The sequence below is a fragment of the Nematostella vectensis genome, chromosome 12, assembly GCF_932526225.1.
Source record: "Nematostella vectensis chromosome 12, jaNemVect1.1, whole genome shotgun sequence".
NCBI classification, from domain to species: Eukaryota; Metazoa; Cnidaria; class Anthozoa; order Actiniaria; family Edwardsiidae; genus Nematostella; species Nematostella vectensis.
The window spans coordinates 3916699-3938083 of record NC_064045.1 but is presented as its reverse complement, the minus strand read 5'-3'; the positions used below and the strand labels follow the sequence as shown (position 1 = coordinate 3938083).

The 21385-nt window shown below is 43.9% G+C and overlaps 2 protein-coding genes across 2 annotated transcripts; both read right to left on the bottom strand.

The window, feature by feature from the left end:
- Positions 1-1608: 1608 nt before the first annotated feature.
- On the bottom strand, positions 1609-6903 carry LOC116613314. The gene is made up of 14 exons (XM_048720227.1): positions 6716-6903; positions 6392-6411; positions 6101-6166; positions 5846-5889; positions 5005-5053; positions 4881-4915; positions 4696-4747; positions 4158-4192; positions 3878-3926; positions 3750-3805; positions 3205-3259; positions 2690-2836; positions 2371-2617; positions 1609-2274 (listed from the first exon to the last, which is right to left on the bottom strand). Exons 1-13 carry the CDS (start codon positions 6777-6779, stop codon positions 2516-2518), a joined length of 774 nt encoding a protein of 257 aa, XP_048576184.1. The 5' UTR covers positions 6780-6903; the 3' UTR covers positions 1609-2274; positions 2371-2515.
- A 2399-nt stretch (positions 6904-9302) lies between these two features.
- LOC5499619 lies at positions 9303-14391 on the bottom strand. The gene is made up of 14 exons (XM_048720220.1): positions 14242-14391; positions 13921-13940; positions 13631-13696; positions 13367-13410; positions 13034-13082; positions 12911-12945; positions 12726-12777; positions 12188-12222; positions 11909-11957; positions 11781-11836; positions 11261-11315; positions 10747-10893; positions 10430-10674; positions 9303-10051 (listed from the first exon to the last, which is right to left on the bottom strand). Exons 1-13 carry the CDS (start codon positions 14315-14317, stop codon positions 10573-10575), a joined length of 786 nt encoding a protein of 261 aa, XP_048576177.1. The 5' UTR covers positions 14318-14391; the 3' UTR covers positions 9303-10051; positions 10430-10572.
- Between the last annotated feature and the right edge of the window lie 6994 nt (positions 14392-21385).

The window sequence follows — 21385 nt, the reverse complement described above, 5'->3', positions numbered from 1 at the left end:
TTTTGATTGCCAAGTTTCAGTTCGTTCGAATATATCCTGATACAGATAGAACGTATTTTGTGAGTCTCTGTGTCTTTGTCTCCAGTTGAATCCAGGCAATTTAGCGCATTTCTTCGCCACATTCCTTGGGAACTTACTCAAACGCTCGTGGTGTTTACATCTTGTCAAACCTGAGCCTGCTGTATCGAAAACAGCGGGAAAACGTTCAAAATACACGATTTATAGGGCTAAAATGACCATATATGAAGCTTTACTTTTCCCGCGAAACCAATAACAAGCCGTTCTTGAGACGCCACATAGCAACTGTCACAGAGAACAATAGAGTCCAGCGCTCGGTTCATGACCCGGAGAGCTTTATTGAGTCGCAGATTTGTTCGAATGCAAGGAAATATACGGAGGAAGAATAAGTCCGCCCCCCTTTCTTGAAACTTTTGCTTCGCCCCCCCCCCCCCCCCTTTTTCTAAACTTCTGGATCCGCCCCTGAAAAAATTTTCAATTTTTCAATTTTTTTTCAATTTTTCCTTTGCAAATGTTGCAATAAAAAGTCCCAGAAATACATATAAGGCAGAAATTCCAAAGAAAACTGTCGAGGCAGATTATAAATGCTTCATTTGTAGCAGTTTAACGACAGTGTCTGCTGGTAAAGTAAATGTTTTTAGGAAAAGCTCTCTTGATCTAGTCGAACTGATAAAATGTTCGACGGAAGAGGATCCCAGTGTTTATGGAAAGGAATATTCCAGTCTTTTTATTTGTACAAAGTGCTACAAAAGCCTTGCGAAACTAAAAAGAGCATTGAAACATGTTGAGAGTGTAAAACACGAGATAAATGAACCGTTCACGGCAACGAAAAAGCCCGTGAACAGCCAACCTCAACTTTCCAGAATTTGGAAAGTGAACGCTGATTGGCTAATTCGTTTTGCCGCTCTCGTGGGGCCTAAGGGAAGCGTTCCCTAAGAGCGGCTCGTAGGAGTCTAAATCCAGCCTAGTCCCAGGCGTTCTAACCGGGTTTCCTGTACTCGGAAATAAACCGTGAGGTAACCTTTGGGCTGGGGCGAGCGGTTTCCTGTGACGTCCCAACTCTTACCATACACAGGAAACCCAAACACAGGAAAACCGGTAAGAACCCTACGACTAGGCTCAACACAGGAAACCCGGTAAGAACGCCTGGGACTAGGATGAACACAGGAAACCAGGTAAGACCACCTGGGACTAGGATGAACACAGGAAACCAGGTAAGACCACCTGGGACTAGGATGAACGCAGGAAAACCGGTAAGAACGCCTAGGACTAGGCTCAACACAGGAAACCCGGTAAGAACGCCCGGGACTAGGCTGAACACAGGAAACCCGGTAAGAACGCCTGGGACTAGGATGAACGCAGGAAACCCGGTAAGACCGCCTGGGACTAGGCTGGGTCCAATCCTAGACATCCTGGTTTCTAATGACGTCATGCTCCATGTGTAATGACGTCATACTCCATGTGTTCGCCTAGATGTTGGGGTAACATGGAGTGCTAGTACCAGACCCTCTCGGCTCAACACATTCGAGACGAACTCGGTACGGAAGTGAACTTACAAAGAAAGCCCTAGGTTTGACTCCAAATACGGTATACTATTTACTCTTTTTATTTACAAATGTTGGATGCACACCATGACACTAGCTATGGTTATTGTTATTTGACATTCTTTCTTTCCTATTTACAGTTACCAGCTTGACTTTAATACAATCACTACAAGCAATTCAATGTTCAACATCTGTAGGGGCCACACCCAACTCGGAATCATGGGGGCCCATGAAAACATGGTGTCGCGGAACCCTTTCCCGCCTTCACCCCCACTCATCAGGAACACCTGTGCAGATGACGCCCTTAGGTGAACGGGGTGCACAGGTGCTCTGGGTGTGGCCCTCAACATGCCATAGTGACCACAGAATGGGTCTCAACTAAATGGTAGACTTATAAAAATATGTAAAAACATGTGAGTGTATAACAGCCAATAGCCATGGCATTATTGGTGTGCTAGTGCATAAATTGTTCTGATGGTAAAAAGCTAAAAATATCAGCTATCTGTTGCAAAGCTGATACCAGAAATATGCCTAATGGTGTCAACTTCAATCTTTGGGTCATGATAAGGTCAAACAATTCTCAGATTTGGAGCAATAAACTAGTATGTATCCGGAGAGACCCAGATAATAAGTAATAATTAAATAATTTGATAAGATTAATAATCGACTTATAATAGATAATTATAATCCAATTAGGAAAGTCAGCCAACCCCTGTAGACAGAAAAAAGGAAATGTTAGAGCAATTGGCCCGATGTCAATCTGTCAAAAAAATACACATTCTGATAAAATCGCAACAGCAGTACGTACAGTCTGGCAAAGGTGTGCCAGTCCTGGTAGCTAGCACAGCAAGGTGGAAAGATCATCACATGGTAAGGCTGATCCCCTACATACTTGAGATGTTTCGATGTGTAGGGGTATCCTTTAAGCTGTGCTAGCTACCTCCAGTGGCCCCTTACAGGGCAGGAACTGCAGCACCAGGAAAGAGGGGGTCTCGAAGGCCACGCACTCTCTCCCTCAAGCGCCGCCAGGCACGGGTCACAGGGTTACCCTGCCTCTGAAATAGGAAACATAAAGATGGTAAGAACATTGTATCAAGGTCTGAGTAATTATGATCCTAGGCACTGACCTTTGGAAGTGTGTCGGTCTGGGTCTCTTGGGTGACTTTGATGGTGTTTGTGACCTCTGTCTGGGTCTCACATTCGTTTGTTGAGGCACAAGTTGTTTGGACTTGTGTGTCTGACATTTCTACATTTGCCTGACATGCAATCTCAGCCTAAATGAAAATTGAACCATTAGTATAAAGTAGGCCAATTACACCACCATTTTATCCCCTCCCCCCCCCAAACGTTCAATGGCGAGTCACACAAAGTCTCCATTTACATTGGCTAATTCAAGAGAGTAACCAAGAGATGTTCGATCAAATATTGTCAATCACATATCATACTTCATTTGTAGATTGTTATTTTAAAGCTTCCTCGAGAATAAAAAACAGTCGAGCAGGTGATCTACATTCTTTAATACTGGTAGTTTATGAGTCTATATTTCCACATATAAATTTTGTCCAATTTTAGGTAATTCCATCCTATCTTGTGTGGCATGCCCCCAAAAATGTGAAATCCTGCAATAATCGTTTTCACTTACAGTGGCTGGCTTTGCCTTTGCTTCTTCCAATTCACGTTGCAGCAGGGCAATTTCACTAAAGGTAGACAATAAAGGTATAATATATGAGTTCCATGGTTTTTGTCAGTGTTGTATGAGGAAGAATGTTGGAGTAACCCCCCCCCCCATAACGGCCGAAGGTCCACTTTTGGTTCTCAATAGACGTGCTATTTGTAGACAAAATTATAAAGCATAAGCTAGATCAGTCTGGTATATAACCAAATCTGACAATAAACAGCCCGTGGCAATACTGCAAAGGCATAAAAAATCCTTTATTTGTTTAAATCGGGGTGTTCAGAGAACTCCCCCCCCCAGAAAAATTAGGTCCACTTTTTCGGATTTCGCACCCCCCCCCCCCCCCCCCCCCCCCCGAAGAAAAATCCTGGGTACAGGAGTTTTGAGCTTGACAAATAAGATATTAGTTCCAGGGTTTTTGTCGATGTTGGAGTTTAAAGGTAGGCAATAAGGTACAAGTTCCAGGGTTTTTGTCAGTGTTGTACAAGAAGGAGTATCATGTTGTTTATTACCTGTCTAGGTCATCTCCTGTATTCTTCAGGTTGTTGAGGATTTCTTGTTGCTCCACCTGGAATAAAACACATTGACTGTATAGTTGATAGCTCAATATGATCTCAATAAAATAAGATTATTTCAATACCAGCTCTATTTCTCTTTTCTTTTTCTGTAAGCGCAGATCCTCAATAGAACTGAAAGGAAATCCAGAAATAAGTGTTATTGAACAGACATTTACAAAAGAAAGATCTTTCATGTGTTCACTTAAATTTAACAGACTTGTTCAATCTTCATCAGATGCCCTGATTAAACGGAAAATTTGGCAGGTGTACTTGTTGTCATCATTTATTTTACATTGATTGCTCTAAACTAGCATACAGGCTACTCTAAACTACCTGTAAGTGAAGAATATAGCAATTTTGTACCTTTCTGCCTCGCAAGTATCGTACATTTTGACAGTCTGAAAAGAAATAAAACAGATGATAGTCATTCAAAAACTTCCAAGATAATTGATATTTTTGTTGCTTAAAATTTAATCCAGTGATCTGTGATATGATTCAATGAAATAGTATGGGGTGGGAATATGTACCATATGAACTGTCAAAAAGATGTATTTTCTTAGATAAAGTATATTTCCTTAGATAAAGCCTGGCTAAACAAGGTGACATGTCAAGTGATACATGTCACCTGAATGTCTCCTAGTTTAGCCACCCAGGAAGACATTGTAGCACCAACAAAGAAATGTTTCTCTGATAGTTGAGAAACAAAATTTGACGCACACTTCATGCTTTTGGTGGCTAAACTTGGAAACATGTCATGTCGCACGCTTCATGCCACACGCTACATACCGCCTATTTTAGGCAGGCCTTAACTTGGAACACCTATACCTGCAGACTCCATTGTTAAATCCTGGATATGCCCATGTAAATAAAGAATTATTTCCTCTGGTAGCTTCTAACTCACCTTGTTGACCAGCTCTGACATGGTAAGACCAGCAATATAAGAGCACATCCAGCTGTTGGCATATAAATAGACTGTTAGTGACCACTGTGCATCACTTTTGTACCTGTAAGTACTGTTATAAGAAGAGTTTAAATAGTTTTTTATTATATTTTCTTTGTATAATTTAGTAATTAAAATATACTTACTTCTCCCTGTCCTCCATTAGCTTGTCTCGCTCCTCCTAAATTACCAAAAACAATTTTTCTTATTATTTGGATTCCAAAAAATCTAAAGTAAGTAGCTCGTCAAATAAACTTTTTTAGCACTCACTTGTTCTTTTAATAGTTTCTCCATAAGTTTTCTGTTCTCCGAAATAGACCTTTTTTGATAAACAAAAACAAGTTTCGCAACTTATAAGGATAACAGCTAAAAAATTGTTTTATGAGAATGATACATTCCTCCTTCTCCCATTCCCTTCTTAAACCCCTTTTCTTGCCCCTTCTCCCATCCCCATCCCAAACCTCTTTTCTTGCCCCTTCTCCCATCCCCTTCCCAAACCTCTTTTCTTGCCCCTTCTCCCATCCCCTTCTCAACCCCCTTTTCTTGCCCCTTCTCCCATTCACTTCCCAAACCCCTTTTCTCGCCCCTTCTCCCATCCCCTTCCCAAACCCCTTTTCTTGCCCCTTCTCCCATTCCCTTCTCAACCCCATTTTCTTGCCCCTTCTCCCATCCCCTTCCCAAACCCCTTTTCTCGCCACTTCTCCCATCCCCTTCCCAAACCCCTTTTCTCGCCCCTTCTCCCATCCCCTTCCCAAACCCCTTTTCTTGCCCCTTCTCCCATTCCCTTCTCAACCTTCTTTTCTTGCCCTTCTCCCATTCCCTTCTCAACCCCCTTTACTCGCCCGTTCTCAACCCTCTTTTCTCGCCCCTTCTCCCATCCCCTTCCCAAACCCCTTTTCTTGCCCCTTCTCCCATCCCCTTCCCAAACCCCTTTTCTTGCCCCTTCTCCCATCCCCTTCTCAACCTCTTTTCTCGCCCCTTCTCCTGTCCCCTTGATACCCCCCCCACTACTTTCTTCCATCACATAATATTGTGTATATACATCAACAAGGCCCCGCAATGTGTCAAAGGCTCCCCTCGTAAAGCTTTCTATGTACAATATGTCACATACTTATTTACTTCCTCAATTCTTTGCTTCTTGTTGTGGTTTTTCTCCTGGAATCAAAGTGAATACAAATAATCATTGATATGAGTAATCAATGAGTAATGAGCTCCCAGTTTTCTACATGTGTAATGTTATACAACCATTAAAATTAAAATGTCCCACTGAAGAATTATCATTGCCTATGTGATTATCAAAAAAATGAGCGAATTGCAAAATTAGTGTTCTTTCAAATCAACCTAATTCGGACAGCTTGTTTAATACCTTTTGTGTTTTGACCAGCTTCTCTAGCCTTTTCATCTCTTGCATTGCAACATCAAGTTCTTCGGTCTGAAAAAAATATCATAACAATAAGCTTAACTTATATTTATGAAGAAAGAAGGCCAAATTATTTACTCAAAGAAAACCAAATGGAGAGACGTTTGATTCCGTTCATTGTTTTTTTTTTGTTTCACAGAACACTAGCTCATTACCAAAATTGTCCAATTAATGTGAATCACATATCCCGCATCAGAAACCTTTTCCATCAAAATAAAATTAAGGGCATCAACTTACCTTTTGCCGAAGGATGATATCTAAAGAAAAAGAAAACCAAGAATTAACAAATTTTATAAAAATAAAGTTTAAAAAAACTTGCTTTCATATTCAAGTGGCGGTTTTTTGACAGAGAACTCAGTCCATATTGCTTTTTCTGTCGGTCTTGTTAATTGGCCGCCTTTTTCCCTCAGATCCTTGTCTTAATGTTAAATGTAAACGTTTCCCCTTTTCTAAGTCGCTTTTTCCATTTGCTAAAAGTCGCATCTTTCTTCTTCTTCCAAATTTTTGTCATATTATCACATTACTCTTTGATCACGTGACACTTGTGTTCACGTGACCTACCTTTGTCTTTGCTGGATAAATTCTTCATCGAGCCGCCCCGGTAAACTGGGTTCCTGTGAGACATTTTTTAGGAAAATTGAAGAGCGAAAAAATTTCGACCGATCAGTTCGGGGTCTGTAGAAAATCTGGCGGGAAACCTTAGCAACCTTTGTTACGTTATCATGATAGGATGTTACATCATGACTTACGTAATACCGCGCGCACTATTTTCGTTACTTCCGAGGTTCCGCACGGCTTTATACTTCTACCACCCCTCTTCATAATTCCTATTAATGACCTGGATTGAATACGTAGTAACCACCCCCCCCCCCCCCCTTTTTCAGACATTTGGCTTAAAATTGAGGCGTTACGAAAGGCAAAAAGGCAAATACGCGCTCAAATTACCCTAAATTACAAATTACATTTATGAGGCCGCTTTTGCATAAAAATGGTCGAAACTTTCACAACAAACAGATACATTATCCAACTTCATAACAAAATTGTCATTTTAGTCATCTGAAAAAAATTCGAGGAAGTCGGCTATTTGCCGTAGGCTGTTAATTAAGCCGAAAATGCTCATTTTCGCTCTAGAGCAAACGCGTTTCAATGTAACCCAATATAAACTCAGTATATGATACCTAAGGATAGAATAAAACTTTTCATCAGAGTGCGCAAAAAAAAATTAAATGCGAGAAATTAGTTGCGAAAAATAAAAATTCAAGTTCCGCTAGAGATTATTCCGCGAAAAATAAATCGAAAAATAAATCGATGGCGTACTCTGATGAAAAGTTTTTAAATTATGTCTAGTTTTTGGTTGCCAAGTTTCAGTTCGATCGAATAAATCCTGATACAGATAGAACGTATTTTGTGAGTCTATGTGTCTTTGTCTCCAGTTGAATCCAGGCAATTTAGCGCATTTCTTCGCTACATTCCTCGGGAACTTACTCAAACGCTCGTGGTGTTTACATCTTGTCAAACCTGAGCCTGCTGTATCGAAAACAGCGGGAAAACGTTCAAATACACGATTTATAGGGCTAAAATGACCATATATGAATCTTTATTTTTCCCGCGAAACCAATCACAAGCCGTTCTTGAGACGCCACATAGCAACTGTCACAGAGAACAATAGAGTCCAGCGCTCGGTTCATGACCCGAAGAGCTTTATTGCGTCGCAGATTTGTTCGAATGCAAGGAAATATACGGAGGAAGAATAAGTCCGCCCCCTTTCTTGAAACTCTTGCTTCGCCCCCCCCCCCCCCCCCCCCCCTTTTTAAACTTCTGGATCCGCCCCTGGAAAGTTTTTCAATTTTTCCTTTGCAAATGTTGCAATAAAATGTCCCAGAAATACATATAAGGCAGAAACTCCAAAGAAAACTAGAAAACTGTCGAGGCAGACTATAAATGCTTCATTTGTAGCAGTTTAACGCCAGTGTCTGCTGGTAAAGTAAATGTTTTTAGGAAAAGCTCTCTAGATCTAGTCGAACTGATAAAATGTTCGACGGAAGAAGATCCTAGTGTTTATGGAAAGGAACATTCCAGTCTTTTTATTTGTACAAAGTGCTACAAAAGCCTTGCGAAACTAGAAAGAGCATTGAAACATGTTGAGAGTGTAAAACACGAGATAAATGAACCGTTCACGGCAACGAAGCGACGAGTGAAGAGCCCGAGACCCGCTGAAAGCGCCGTCGTGGATCCAAAGCCCGTGAACAGCCAACGTCAACTTTCCAGAATTTGGAAAGTGAACGCTGATTGGCTAATTCGTTTTGCCGCTCTGTGGAGCAGGCGCTCGTGGGGCCTAAGGGAAGCGCGTTCCCTAAGAGCGGCTCGTAGGAGTCTAAATCCAGCCTAGTCCCAGGCGTTCTAACCGGGTATCCTGTACTCGGAAATAAACCGTGAGGTAACCTTTTGGCTGGGGCGAGCGGTTTCCTGTGACGTCCCAACTCTTACCATACACAGGAAACCCAAACACAGGAAAACCGGTAAGAACGCCTAGGACTAGGCTCAACACAGGAAACCCGGTAAGAACGCCCGGGACTAGGCTGAACACAGGAAACCCGGTAAGAACGCCTGGGACTAGGATGAACGCAGGAAACCCGGTAAGACCGCCTGGGACTAGGCTGGGTCCAATCCTAGACATCCTGGTTTCTAATGACGTCATGCTCCATTGTGTAATGACGTCATACTCCATGTGTTCGCCTAGATGTTGGGGTAACATGGAGTGCTAGTACCAGACCCTCTCGGCTCAACACATTCGAGACGAACTCGGTACGGAGGTGAACTTACAAAGAAAGCCCCTCCTTACTTGGAACTTTTATGGGAGTTCCGGATAATTTCTTGGTTTCTGCGTTAACATAAATCTTCAACACTATATACGACTTTGGAGATTAGGCACAGGAAGCCCAAGCTCGCGGCATTTCGCCGACGTCACCGAGCTAGCGCGTGATCCACCAGACGCGGGCTTGTCCATGCCATCGATGTGCCTCATTTCGGACTCTTTGTCTTAGGTACTGCCTTGGAGGTAGGCATTCGCGACAGGTGGACAAGATAAAATAATAAGATGTATTAGGTTAACATCTTTCCTCCCAATTATCAACTACAAGGATGTAGGTATTGTTACAATGATGCAGTCATTTTATTCAATATGTATTCACAGTTATGGTGTATTTCTGTAGTTCGACTGCAAATACGGTATACTATTTACTCTTTTTATTTACAATTCTTGGATGCACACCATGACACTAGCTATGGTTATTGTTATTTGACATTCTTTCTTTTCTATTTACATATACCAGCTTGACTTTAATACACTCACTACAAGCAATTCAATGTTCAACATCTGTAGGGGCCACACCCAACTCGAAATCATGGGGGCCCATGAAAACATGGTGTCGCGGAACCCTTTCCCGCCTCAACCCCCACTCATCAGGAACACCTGTGCAGATGACGCCCTTAGGTGAACGGGGTGCACAGGTGCTCTGGGTGTGGCCCTCAACATGCCATAGTGACCACAGAATGGGTCTCAACTAAACGGTAGACTTATAAAAATATGTAAAAACATGTGAATGTATAACAGCCAATAGCCATGGCATTATTGGTGTGCTAGTGCATAAATTGTTCTGATGGTAAAAAGCTAAAAATATCAGATATCTGTTGCAAAGCTGATACCAGAAATATGCCTAATGGTGTCAGCTTCAATCTTTGGGTCATGATAAGGTCAAACAATTCTCAGATTTGGAGCAATAAACTAGTATGTATCCAGAGAGGCCCAGATAATAAGTAATAATCAAATAATTTGATAAGATTAATAATCGACTTATAATAGATAATTATAATCCAATTAGGAAAGTCGGCAAACCCCTGTAGACAGAAAAAAGGAAATGTTAGAGCTGTTAGAGTTGGAGTTGGAGATGTTAGAGTTGGAGTTGGAAATGTTAGAGTTGGAGTTGGAGATGTTAGAGTTGGAGTTGGAGCTGTTAGAGTTGGAGTTGGAGATGTTAGAGTTGGAGTTGGAGATGTTAGAGTTGGAGTTGGAGATGTTAGAGTTGGAGTTGGAGATGTTAGAGTTGGAGTTGGAGATGTTAGAGTTGGAGTTGGAGCTGTTAGAGTTGGAGTTGGAGATGTTAGAGTTGGAGTTGGAGATGTTAGAGTTGGAGTTCGAGATGTTAGAGCTATTGGCCCGACGTCAATCTGTCATAAAAAGACACATTCTGATAAAATCGCAACAGCAGTACTTACAGTCTGGCAAAGGTGTGCCAGTCCTGGTAGCTAGCACAGCAAGGTGGAAAGATCATCACATGGTAAGGCTGATCCCCTACATACTTGAGATGTTTCGATGTGTAGGGGTATCCTTTAAGCTGTGCTAGCTACCACCAGGCCCCTTACAGGGCAGGAACTGCAGCACCAGGAAAGAGGTGGTCTCGGAGGCCACGCACTCTCTCCCTGAAGCGCCGCCAGGCACGGGTCACAGGGTTACCCCGCCTCTGAAATAGGAAACATAAACATGGTAAGAACATTGTATCAAGGTCTGAGTAATTATGATCCTAGGCACTGACCTTTGGAAGTGGGTCGGTCTGGGTCTCTTGGGTGACTTTGATGGTGTTTGTGACCTCTGTCTGGGTCTCACATTCGTTTGTTGAGGCACAAGTTGTTTGGACTTGTGTGTCTGACATTTCTACATTTGCCTGACATGCAATTTCAGCCTAAATGAAAATTGAACCATTAGTATAAAGTAGGCCAATTACACCGCCATTTTATCCCCCCCCCCCCCAACGTTCAATGGCGAGTCACACAAAGTCTCCATTTACATTGGCTAATTCAAGAGAGTAACCAAGAGATGTTCCATCAAATATTGTCAATCACATATCAGACTTCATTTGTAGATTGTTATTTTGAAGCTTCCTCAAGAATAAACAACAAAGTCGAGCAGGTGATCTACAATCTTTAATACTAGTAGTTTATGAGTCTATATTTCCACATATAAATTTTGTCCAATTTTAGGTAATTTCATCCTTCTTGTGTGGCATGCCACCAAAAATGTGAAATCCTGCAATAATCGTTTTCACTTACAGTGGCTGGCTTTGCCTTTGCTTCTTCCAATTCACGTTGCAGCAGGGCAATTTCCCTAAAGGTAGACAATAAAGGTATAATATATGAGTTCCATGGTTTTTGTCAGTGTTGTATGAGGAAGAATGTTGGAGTTTGAAGGTTGGGGGGTGCAGGGGGTGCGAAAGCAACCCCCCCCACACACACACACAACGGCCGAAGGTCCACTTTTGGTTCTCAATAGACGTGCTATTCGTAGACAAAATTATAAAGCATAAGCTAGATCAGTCTGGTATATAACCAAATCTGACAATAAACATCACGTGGCAATTTTGCAAAGGCATAAAAAATCCTTTATTTGTTTTTTTCGGGGTGTTCAGAGAACTCCCCTCCTCCCCCCCCCAGAAAAATTAGGTCCACTTTTTCTGATTTCGCATCACCCCCCCGAAGAAAAATAGGTATGGTAGGTAAGGTAGGCAATAAGGTACAATTACCAGGGTTTTTGTCAGTGTTGTACAAGAAGGAGTATCATCTTGTTTATTACCTGTCTGGGTCATCTCCTGTATTCTTCAGGTTCTTGAGGATTTCTTGTTGCTCCACCTGGAATAAAACACATTGACTGTATAGTTGATAGCTCAATATGATCTCAATAAAATAAGATTATTTCAATACCAGCTCTATTTCTCTTTTTTTCTTCTGTAAGCGGAGATCCTCAATAGAACTGAAGGAAATCCAGAAATAAGTGTTATTGAACAGACATTTACAAAAGAAAGATCTTTTATGTGTTTACTTAAATTTAACAGACTTGTCCAATCTTCATCAGTTGCCCTGATGAAACGGAAAATTTGGCAGGTGTACTTGTTGTCATCATTTAGTTTACATTGATTGCTCTAAACTAGCATACAGGCTACTCTAAACTACCTGTAAGTGAAGAATATAGCAATTTTGTACCTTTCTGCCTCGCAAGTATCGCACATTTTGACAGTCTGAAAAGAAATAAAACAGATGATAGTCATTCAAAAACTTCCAAGATTATTGATATTTTTGTTGCTTAAAATTTAATCCAGTGATCTGTGATATGATTCAATGTAATAGTATGGGGTGGGAATATGTACCATATGAACTGTCAAAAAGATGTATTTTCTTAGATAAAGTATATTTCCTTAGATAAAGAATGGCTAAACAAGGTAACATGTCAAGTGATACATGTCACCTGAATGTCTCCTAGTTTAGCCACCCAGGAAGACATTGTAGCACCAACAAAGAAATGTTTCTCTGATAGTTGAGAAACAAAATTTGACGCACACTTCATGCTTTTGGTTGCTAAACTTGGACACATGTCATGTCGCACGCTTCATGCCACACGCTACATGCCACCTATTTTAGGCAGGCCTTAACTTGGAACACCTATACCTACAGACTCCATTGTTAAATCCTGGATATGCCCATGTGAATAAAGAATTATTTCCTCTGGTAGCTTCTAACTCACCTTGTTGACCAGCTCTGACATGGTAAGACCAGCAATATAAGAGCACATCCAGCTGTTGGCATATAAATAGACTGTTAGTGACCACTGTGTATCACTATTGTACCTGTAAGTACTGTTATAAGAAGAGTTTAAATAGTTTTTTATTATATTTTCTTTGTATAATTTAGTAATTAAAATATACTTACTTCTCCCTGTCCTCCATTAGCTTGTCTCGCTCCTCCTAAATTACCAAAAACAATTTTGCTTATTATTTTGATTCCAAAAAATCTAAAGTAAGCAGCTCGTCAAAAAGCTTTTTTAGCACTCACCTGTTCTTTTAACAGTTCCTCCATAAGTTTTCTGTTCTCAGAAATAGACCTTTTTTGATAAACAAAAACAAGTTACACAACTTATAAGGATAACAGCTGAAAAATTGTTTTATGAGAATGATACATTCCCCCTTCTCCCATCCCCTTCCCAAACCCCTTTTCTTGCCCCTTCTCCCATCCCCTTCTCAACCTCTTTTCTCGCCCCTTCTCCTGTCCACTTGATACCCCCCCTACTTTCTACCATCACATAATATTGTGTATATACATAAACAAGGCCCCACAATGTGTAAAAGCTCCCCTCGTAAAGCTTTCTATGTACAATATGTCACATACTTATTTACTTCCTCAATTCTTTGCTTCTTGTTGTGGTTTTCCTCCTGGAATCAAAGTGAATACAAATAATCATTGATATGAGTAATCAATGAGTAATGAGCTCCCAGTTTTCTACATGTGTAATGTTATACAACCATTAAAATTAAAATGTCCCACTGAAGAATTATCACAGATTACATTGCCTATGTGATTATCAAAGAAATGAGAGAATTGCATAATTAGTGTTCTTTCAAATCAACCTAATTCGGACAGCTTGTTTAATACCTTTTGAGTTTTGACCAGCTTCTCTAGCCTTTTCATCTCTTGCATTGCAACATCAAGTTCTTCGGTCTGAAAAAAATATCATATCAATAAGCTTAACTTATATTTATGAAGAAAGAAGGCCTAATTGTTTACTCAAAGAAAACCAAATGGAGAGACGTTTGATTCCGTTCATTGTTTTTTTTTGTTTCACAGAACACTAGCTCATTACCAAAATTGTCCAATTAATGTGAATCACATATCCCGCATCAGAAACCTTTTCCATCAAAATAAAATTAAGGCCATTAACTTACCTTTTGCCGAAGGATGATATCTAAAGAAAAAGAAAACCAAGAATAAGCATTTTTTTTAATAAAGTTAAAAAAAACTTGCTTTCAGCTTCAAGTGGCGATTTTTTGACAGAGAACTCAGTCCATATTGCTTTTTCTGTCGGTCTTGTAAATTGGCCGCCTTTTTTCCTCAAATCCTGGTTTTAATGTTAAATGTAAACGTTTTCTTTTCTCTAAGTCGCTTTTCCCATTTGCTAAAAGTCGCATCTTTCTTCTCCTTCCAAATTTTTGTCAAATTGTCACATGACACTTTGATCACGTGACATTTGTGTTCACGTGACCTACCTTTGTCTTTGCTGGATAAATTCTTCATCGAGCCGCCCCGGTAAACTGGGTTCCTGTGAGACATTTTTAGAAACATACAAGAGCGAAAAAATGTCGACCGATCAGTTCGGGGTCTGTAGAAAATCTGGCCTTAGCAACCTTTGTTACTTTATCTGTTACATCATGATTTACGTAATAGCGCGCGTGCTGGGATGTACCGCTGTGTGTAAGCTGAAACCGATCAAGAGTGATCAAAATATCGTTATTATGACTGCGCACCCCCCTACCCCCCCCCCCCCCTCGGCCAATCCTGGTAACGCGCATGTTCTTGGACGGCATTTATTTGATTTATCGCGAATTTTATTTTTCGTTGACCGTAATTTGAGTCCTATCTAATAGACAACAGTAGGAAGTTTCAAGGTAAACAATACCAAAGCAATTTCAGAAGGGTTTACTCTCTGTCACTTATTTCGTTAATACTTCCGAGGTTCCACACGGCTTCATGCTTGGACCACTCCTATTCATAATTCCTATTAATGACCTGGAATAAATACGTAGTAACTCCACCGATGAACGCTTATATGGTACCGCACAGACCCGCAGACATGTTATTTTTATTGGAACTGTAAATTTAAAGTTACATGGTCAACTTTACCCAAAACATTTTATGACATTGCGGAAAAAGGTTTTATATGAAGAAAATACTCCTCGATGTTCAATTGGTTTTATTGACAAAGATGAGGAAGTCCTATGGCAATACAATAAATCAAGGATAATAATTAAACTGAGGATTACAAATAACGGTAACTAGGATATAACAAATGAACGCGTAGGACTTACATGAATAATGTTCAAAACAAGATGGCCGGCTGCTCTCTTCTGAGCCGGTCAGCGGTCTTACATAAGACCTAGGCCCTAGCGGCCAGCGTTACACACTCTTCATCCCCCCCAGTCCGTGAGTCTATACTAAGTCTAGAGTCTATACAAGGCTAGACGAACGGACTCCTGCTACTGTCCAATTCCCTGTCTCTGGTTCGTAGCGTTTTGGTCGTGTTCTCGCACGAGTTGGCCTTCTAGGTTCAGGGAGTGGCTGCGGGGCCTGAGATGAGGCGTCAGGCATACAAGAGGATACAGGGTCATTGTTGGCTTGAGCGGTAGGTGGTGTTTCAGCGACGGGTTCAGCGGGTGGAACTGTCTGGTTGCACTCTGTGGGTATGACGGGATGGCTACCGTGTGAGAGTTGGGTGGTGACGTGAGGATTGCCCGTCAATGGTCCACTGCCTGTGGGAGGCGACGGTGAGCTGTTAAGTGTGGGTTGACACTCTGGAGATCTGGGTGGAGGTGGTGGCGTCCTGTACTGATGGTCTGGGGTGGGCGTGGCCGGGGTGTATGCACGAAGGAACCGACGATTACGCAGGGTCAACCGTCCTGAGCCATCCACCTTTATCCTGTATTGGTCGTGGCCTGGCGACTCCACTACCATGCCTGAGCGGTCCCATTTGTTCGGGTGTGGGCCCTGCTGGTTCTGGATGAAGACCCTTTCACCTAGCTTCAGAGGTCGAAGTGGTTTGGAGTGGCTCGTCAATGATTCGGTGGTACGTGATATGCGGGTCCGAAGGGCATCTTCCTTTGCCGCCCATGCTTGCCGCCACAGGGGTCGGATGTGTGGATTAGAGAACTTCTCTAGTCGATTGACGAACATGAGGGAGTCTCGAAGGGGTCGACCGAATATGATTTGGGCTGGTGAAAGGTCGCAGTCCCGGTCCGGTGTGTTTCGTAGCTGTAACATGGCACGCAGGAAGCGATCGTTATCAAGGCTGCCGTTAGGACCAGTATTGGACATCAGGAGACGTTTAGCTGTTTTGACTGCCACTTCTGCTCTCCCGTTGGATTGTGGGAAGCCGACAGAAGACAGGCGGTGTTTGATCCCCCAAAGTCGGAGAAAGGTCTCGGTGCCGCCTGCTGTGAACTCTGGTCCGCCATCGCTTGATATCTCTGTTGGCACGCCAAAGGTGGCGAAGAATGCTCGGAGGTGACGGACCAGGCCAGCGGAGCCCCCTAGGTCAGTACCTGCGGTGGAGCTGAGGACCTCCACCCATCCAGAGAGCCGGTCTCCGACAACTAGGTAGTGGCGGCCACCAAAGTCGAAGAAGTCAGCGTAGACAGCCTCGAACGGGGTAGATGGCGGAGAGGTCGGGAGGGGCGGTGTGGCCGCTTGTGACGGGGCGTTGCGGTTGCAATCTGTGCATCCGTCTCTGGTGCCCTGAATGTCCCGTGACATCCCCGGCCAGAAGACAATGGCACGCGCTTGCTGCTCCATAGTAGAGGCTCCTTGATGTGCAGCGTGTAAGTGCTGGAGGACCCGTTTGCGGAGGGACATGGGCACAACCACACGGTCGTTGAGTAGTAGAACGCCATCCTGTGCATATATCGACTCACAGAGATGTCCGAGACTTGAAAGCGCCGGGTCGTTAGGGTCAACAACAACATCTTGTTCAATGAGGCGTAGGAGGTGACCTAGGCATGGGTCCGTAGCAGTCTCTTGTGCGAGGATCGGCCACGAGATGGCCCCAAGATCATGTGCGTCGTTCCTGATGGAGGCCATGAGGGCCGACTCAACCATGTCCGGTACACTAGGAGTTGAAGTTGCGAGACTGTTAGTTGAGCCTGATGGGGATGGGTGTCTTGATGTGGCGTCAGCCGCCTGGTTACTTTTTCCCGGTCGATGGGTGATGGTGAAGCGCCACGGGAGGGTACGCTGCTTTAACCTGAACAGACGGGAGTTGGTGATCTCATCGAGGGTGCGATCGCCGAAGATTTTGACTAGAGGCTTGTGGTCGGTGACTACCACAAGGTTGTCGCAACCCTGTGTGAAGTACCGGGTTTGCTCGAGACCCCAGGCAACGGCCAGGGCCTCTCCCTCGATGGCTGCGTAACGTTGTTCGGCTGGGGAGAGGAAGCGTGAGCCAGCCAGAGTGATCCGCCATCCTCCTGGGCAGCAGTCAGGTATACCAGAGGGGCAGCTACAGTGTTGCTGGAGGAGGAAATAACCAATACCTCTTCGGGACCAGTCGGGGCGAAGGCAGGTGCGCCTCTGCATGTCGTAGATTTCCACGCCCTCGCGGATTGCCTGAACAATGGCTTCTTTGGACTCTTGGAAGGCGGACTCCAGGTCAGGTGACCAGGTGAATTTGCACCGTGGGCTTAGGAATGGCTTAAACGGCGCCATGGTCTCGCGCAATTGGGCGTAGTTGGCCACCTGGTTGACCAGACCGAACCAGCTTCTGATGTCTGTCGTCGATTCAGGAGTGGGGAAATCACGGATGGCATCCAGGTACTTAGGGAGGGGCTCTATGGTTGAGTCGGACACCCTAAAGCCGGCGAAGTCCACGCACTTTTCGGCGAACTGAAATTTGTCGGGGTTCAGTACTATACCGGACTGGCCTACGCATGTAAGGAAGTCGATGGATCGCCACCAGTGTTGTTCTAGGTCAGTATCATAGTGGATTGTGTCGTCCACACACCGCTCTTTGCGCTCAAAGGCTGATAGGATAGCATCGAAACGACGGTTGTAGCCATCCCCTGACGAGAGGAATCCTTGTGGTGCCCTGGTGTAGCGCCAGCGCCCGAAGGGCGTAATGAAAGTGGTCAGGTGACGATCTGCCTCGCGTAAGGGAACGCTGTGATAGCCGTTCCAAGCGTCGGTGACGGTCTTCCAGGTGTCCTTCGGAACGCGTTGATGGATGAGTGCGGCTCTGGTATGCTGCGGCCATGGGGGGTAGGTCGGCGGCCGTCGTGTCTTCCAACCGGGTTCGTCGGGAAGTCCGTAGATAGGAGACCGAGGTTGAGGAGGGACTCATAGGAGAGGTACATAGCTCGGACTGAGCTGCTCACGTACACCATGGAACGGCAGCACGTGGCCTCACCGTTGGGAGGAGCTGTGGAGAGTTTAGCGAAGAAAGCACCGTCGATGGCTATTGGAGACCGGTTGGCGGCCGACAAGCTGAGGTTGACCGGTTGCAGTTCATCGCGCGAGAAGCCGCATGCAAGGAACTCCTCTAGAGACCAAAGGTCGGACTGGGCACCAGTGTCGGCCACGGCTGATATCTGAGCTACGAGGTGATCGCGAGGACGGGAAGTGGCTCCCGAAGCTGATGGAGTATCGAGCGATATAGTGATGTTTGTCCGCGGATGATCACGGAGTTGAGCTCGTCGCCACTCCCCCTTGGTGAAGATATGGTGATCCAGTTTGGCGGGCTCGTTCTGTGGTCTACCACGAGAGCGAGGTACGGCTCCGGATTGTAGAGATGCGATCTGGGAGATCGGGCCTGACTCGATGGCGGACTGTTGACTTTTGGCTGGTTGTCGCCTTTTGCGCCTACGGGCTCTGTAGCAATCGATGCATACCTGATGAGGTTTGGAATTCCAGCCCCGAGATCCTTCTGAGAAGACGTGAAATGACACTTTACAATCAGGACAGGAGGCCTGTCGTGATTTCTCTGCTGCGCTTGGTGACTGGTCTGAGGGTGGCGTGTTTTTGTTACGCTGGAAGGACGACATCGCGGACAGGGTTGAAGACGGTAGGGCGTTGCGAGCCATCTCTTTACTCTCCACCGAGGCAATGACGTCATTAATTGGGTTGGTCAAGATATCTGTAATGCCCAGAGTCTCACGCCTTATGTCTGAGTCGTAAATGCCATTTAAAAGGACGTCGCGTATGATGTGGTCGGTGTAGTCAACGGGTTGGCCACACGCACATGCTGCTGTGTATGCGCACGTTTCCGCTTTTCCCCGCACCCTGGCTGCGAATGCACGAAAGGTTTCGTCCCGTTCCTGTTTTAACTGGAGCAGCTCGGTACGGAGGACACATGTAGCGATAGGAATGACAGCTAGCGAGCGCATGGCTGCGGTCAAATCTTGCAAGGGCAACGAGGTGGCTCCTGGGTTGGCTTTCAGTAGGCTGTCCCCGAGGTCAGGGCCGGCACACTGGAACAGTTGGAAAGGCGCCTGGGCGTCAGTGATGCCAGATCCAGAACGGAAAACCCCCCATCGGCGCATGAATATGTTCCATTCCTCGATAGAGATCCCTATGTCCACTTTGGGTCGGTCGAGTTTCGGGCCTCGGGCCGGCGGTGGGGCAGTAGGAGCGGGAGGTAGTGCTTGATGTGCGAGGCCGTGGTTATTTAGTAACGCTACGGCGATTGCATCAGAGACATCCTGTGTTTTGAAGTCACAGTTGGGTACCGAACATTCGACGATCACCATGATAATGACTTCCTCATGAAGAAAATACTCCTCGATGTTCAATTGGTTTTATTGACAAAGATGAGGAAGTCCTATGGCAATACAATAAATCAAGGATAATAATTAAACTGAGGATTACAAATAACGGTAACTAGGATATAACAAATGAACGCGTAGGACTTACATGAATAATGTTCAAAACAAGATGGCCGGCTGCTCTCTTCTGAGCCGGTCAGCGGTCTTACATAAGACCTAGGCCCTAGCGGCCAGCGTTACACACTCTTCATTATATACATAAACTGCTGTGCCACTATAGTTTTTCTTAGCACAAACATTCAAAGCACTATGCTTGAATTTATACTATTTGGATTTTTATATGAAATTTCATTTTTTTCTCATAGTATTTAACGGACACACACGTTATTTGGACAGAACTACAATCCCCGGTGGGACCGAAGGCACACTACACGCTTTTTTGATAAGAACGTCTAATTTTCAGTTGAGGCCGAGCTTTTCTATATTTTTTAGCATTTTAAGGCTGAATATGTTCTTAATGATGTTCTTTAATTTTAGTGTATATAATAATATAATACCCAATGAATTATTAAGAAGAGAATTGAACAAATGATAAATAGCAATAATAAGGTTGTTACTATGAGCACAATTTGATTCTGCATTAGAACGCTTTGGACTAAAATAGTATGGTCTGAGCCGCGGCATGTTCTTAAAATTTGGTAAAATCTCGGGATCGACGTTCTTATTTATTATTATTTATTATTATGTATTTATTTATTCTGTTGTTGTAGTCAACTTTTTTTTTTTTTTTTTTTTTTTTTTTTTTTTTTTCCTGGAAAGATGCGAACGTTGCTGCAATTTTCAAGAAGGGTCACAGAGCTGACCCAAAGAATTACAGACCGGTATCCCTAACCTCCCTCGTATGCAAGGTCATGGAGCATATAGTATGTAAACAACTCACAAGCCACCTCTCTGAACATAGCATTATCTCACACCACCAGCATGGTTTCCAGAAAGGTCTCTCCTGTACAACGCAGTTAGTCTCAGTGATTCATGACTGGGCCTCAGTGTTAAATGCTCATGGCCAAGTAGATGTCATCTTTTTGGATTTCGCCAAAGCATTTGACTCTGTTCCCCACGAACGTCTTCTTGCTAAGGCTCAGTTCTATGGTGTCAGAGGAAAAATGCTTATATGGCTTAGAAACTTTCTGATTGACCGTAGGCAACGAGTTGTTGTAAATGGTGCCTGTTCAAGCTGGTCAACTGTGCTGTCTGGAGTGCCGCAAGACACTGTATTGGGACCAATATTATTTCTAATGTTCATCAATGACATGCCATCTGGTATCCAATCACAAGTGAAGCTTTTTGCTGATGACAGTGTACTCTATCGCCCCATCCATGACCCTTCCGACTACGCAATCTTACAACAAGACCTGCATTACCTTGAGCAATGGGCCAAACGGTGGCAGATGTCATTCGCCCCTAAAAAATGCTACGTGATGTCGATCACTTTGAAGCGCTTCCCATTTCAAGGTTCCTACACATTATGTGGTTCTGTTCTGGAAGGTGTGCGGTTTCAAAAGTACTTAGGCATTTACATCACGCCCAGTCTTAACTGGTCCAAACAGTGTGACGAGATCAAGAAGAAAGCGAACAGGGTGCTAAACATTCTCCAGAGGAACTTATCATCATGTCCTGCTGAGGTCAAGGAGAAGGCCTACATTAGTCTTGTGCGTCCTGTAGCTGAATATGCCTCCCCAGCGTGGTCTCCACACACTCAAAAGGACATCAACTGTGTCGAGTCAATTCAACGCCGCGCTGCCCGCTTTGTCACAAACGATTATCGTAGAGATAGTAGTGTTTCAAACATGATTGCCCAACTAGGATGGCAATCGTTACAAAATCG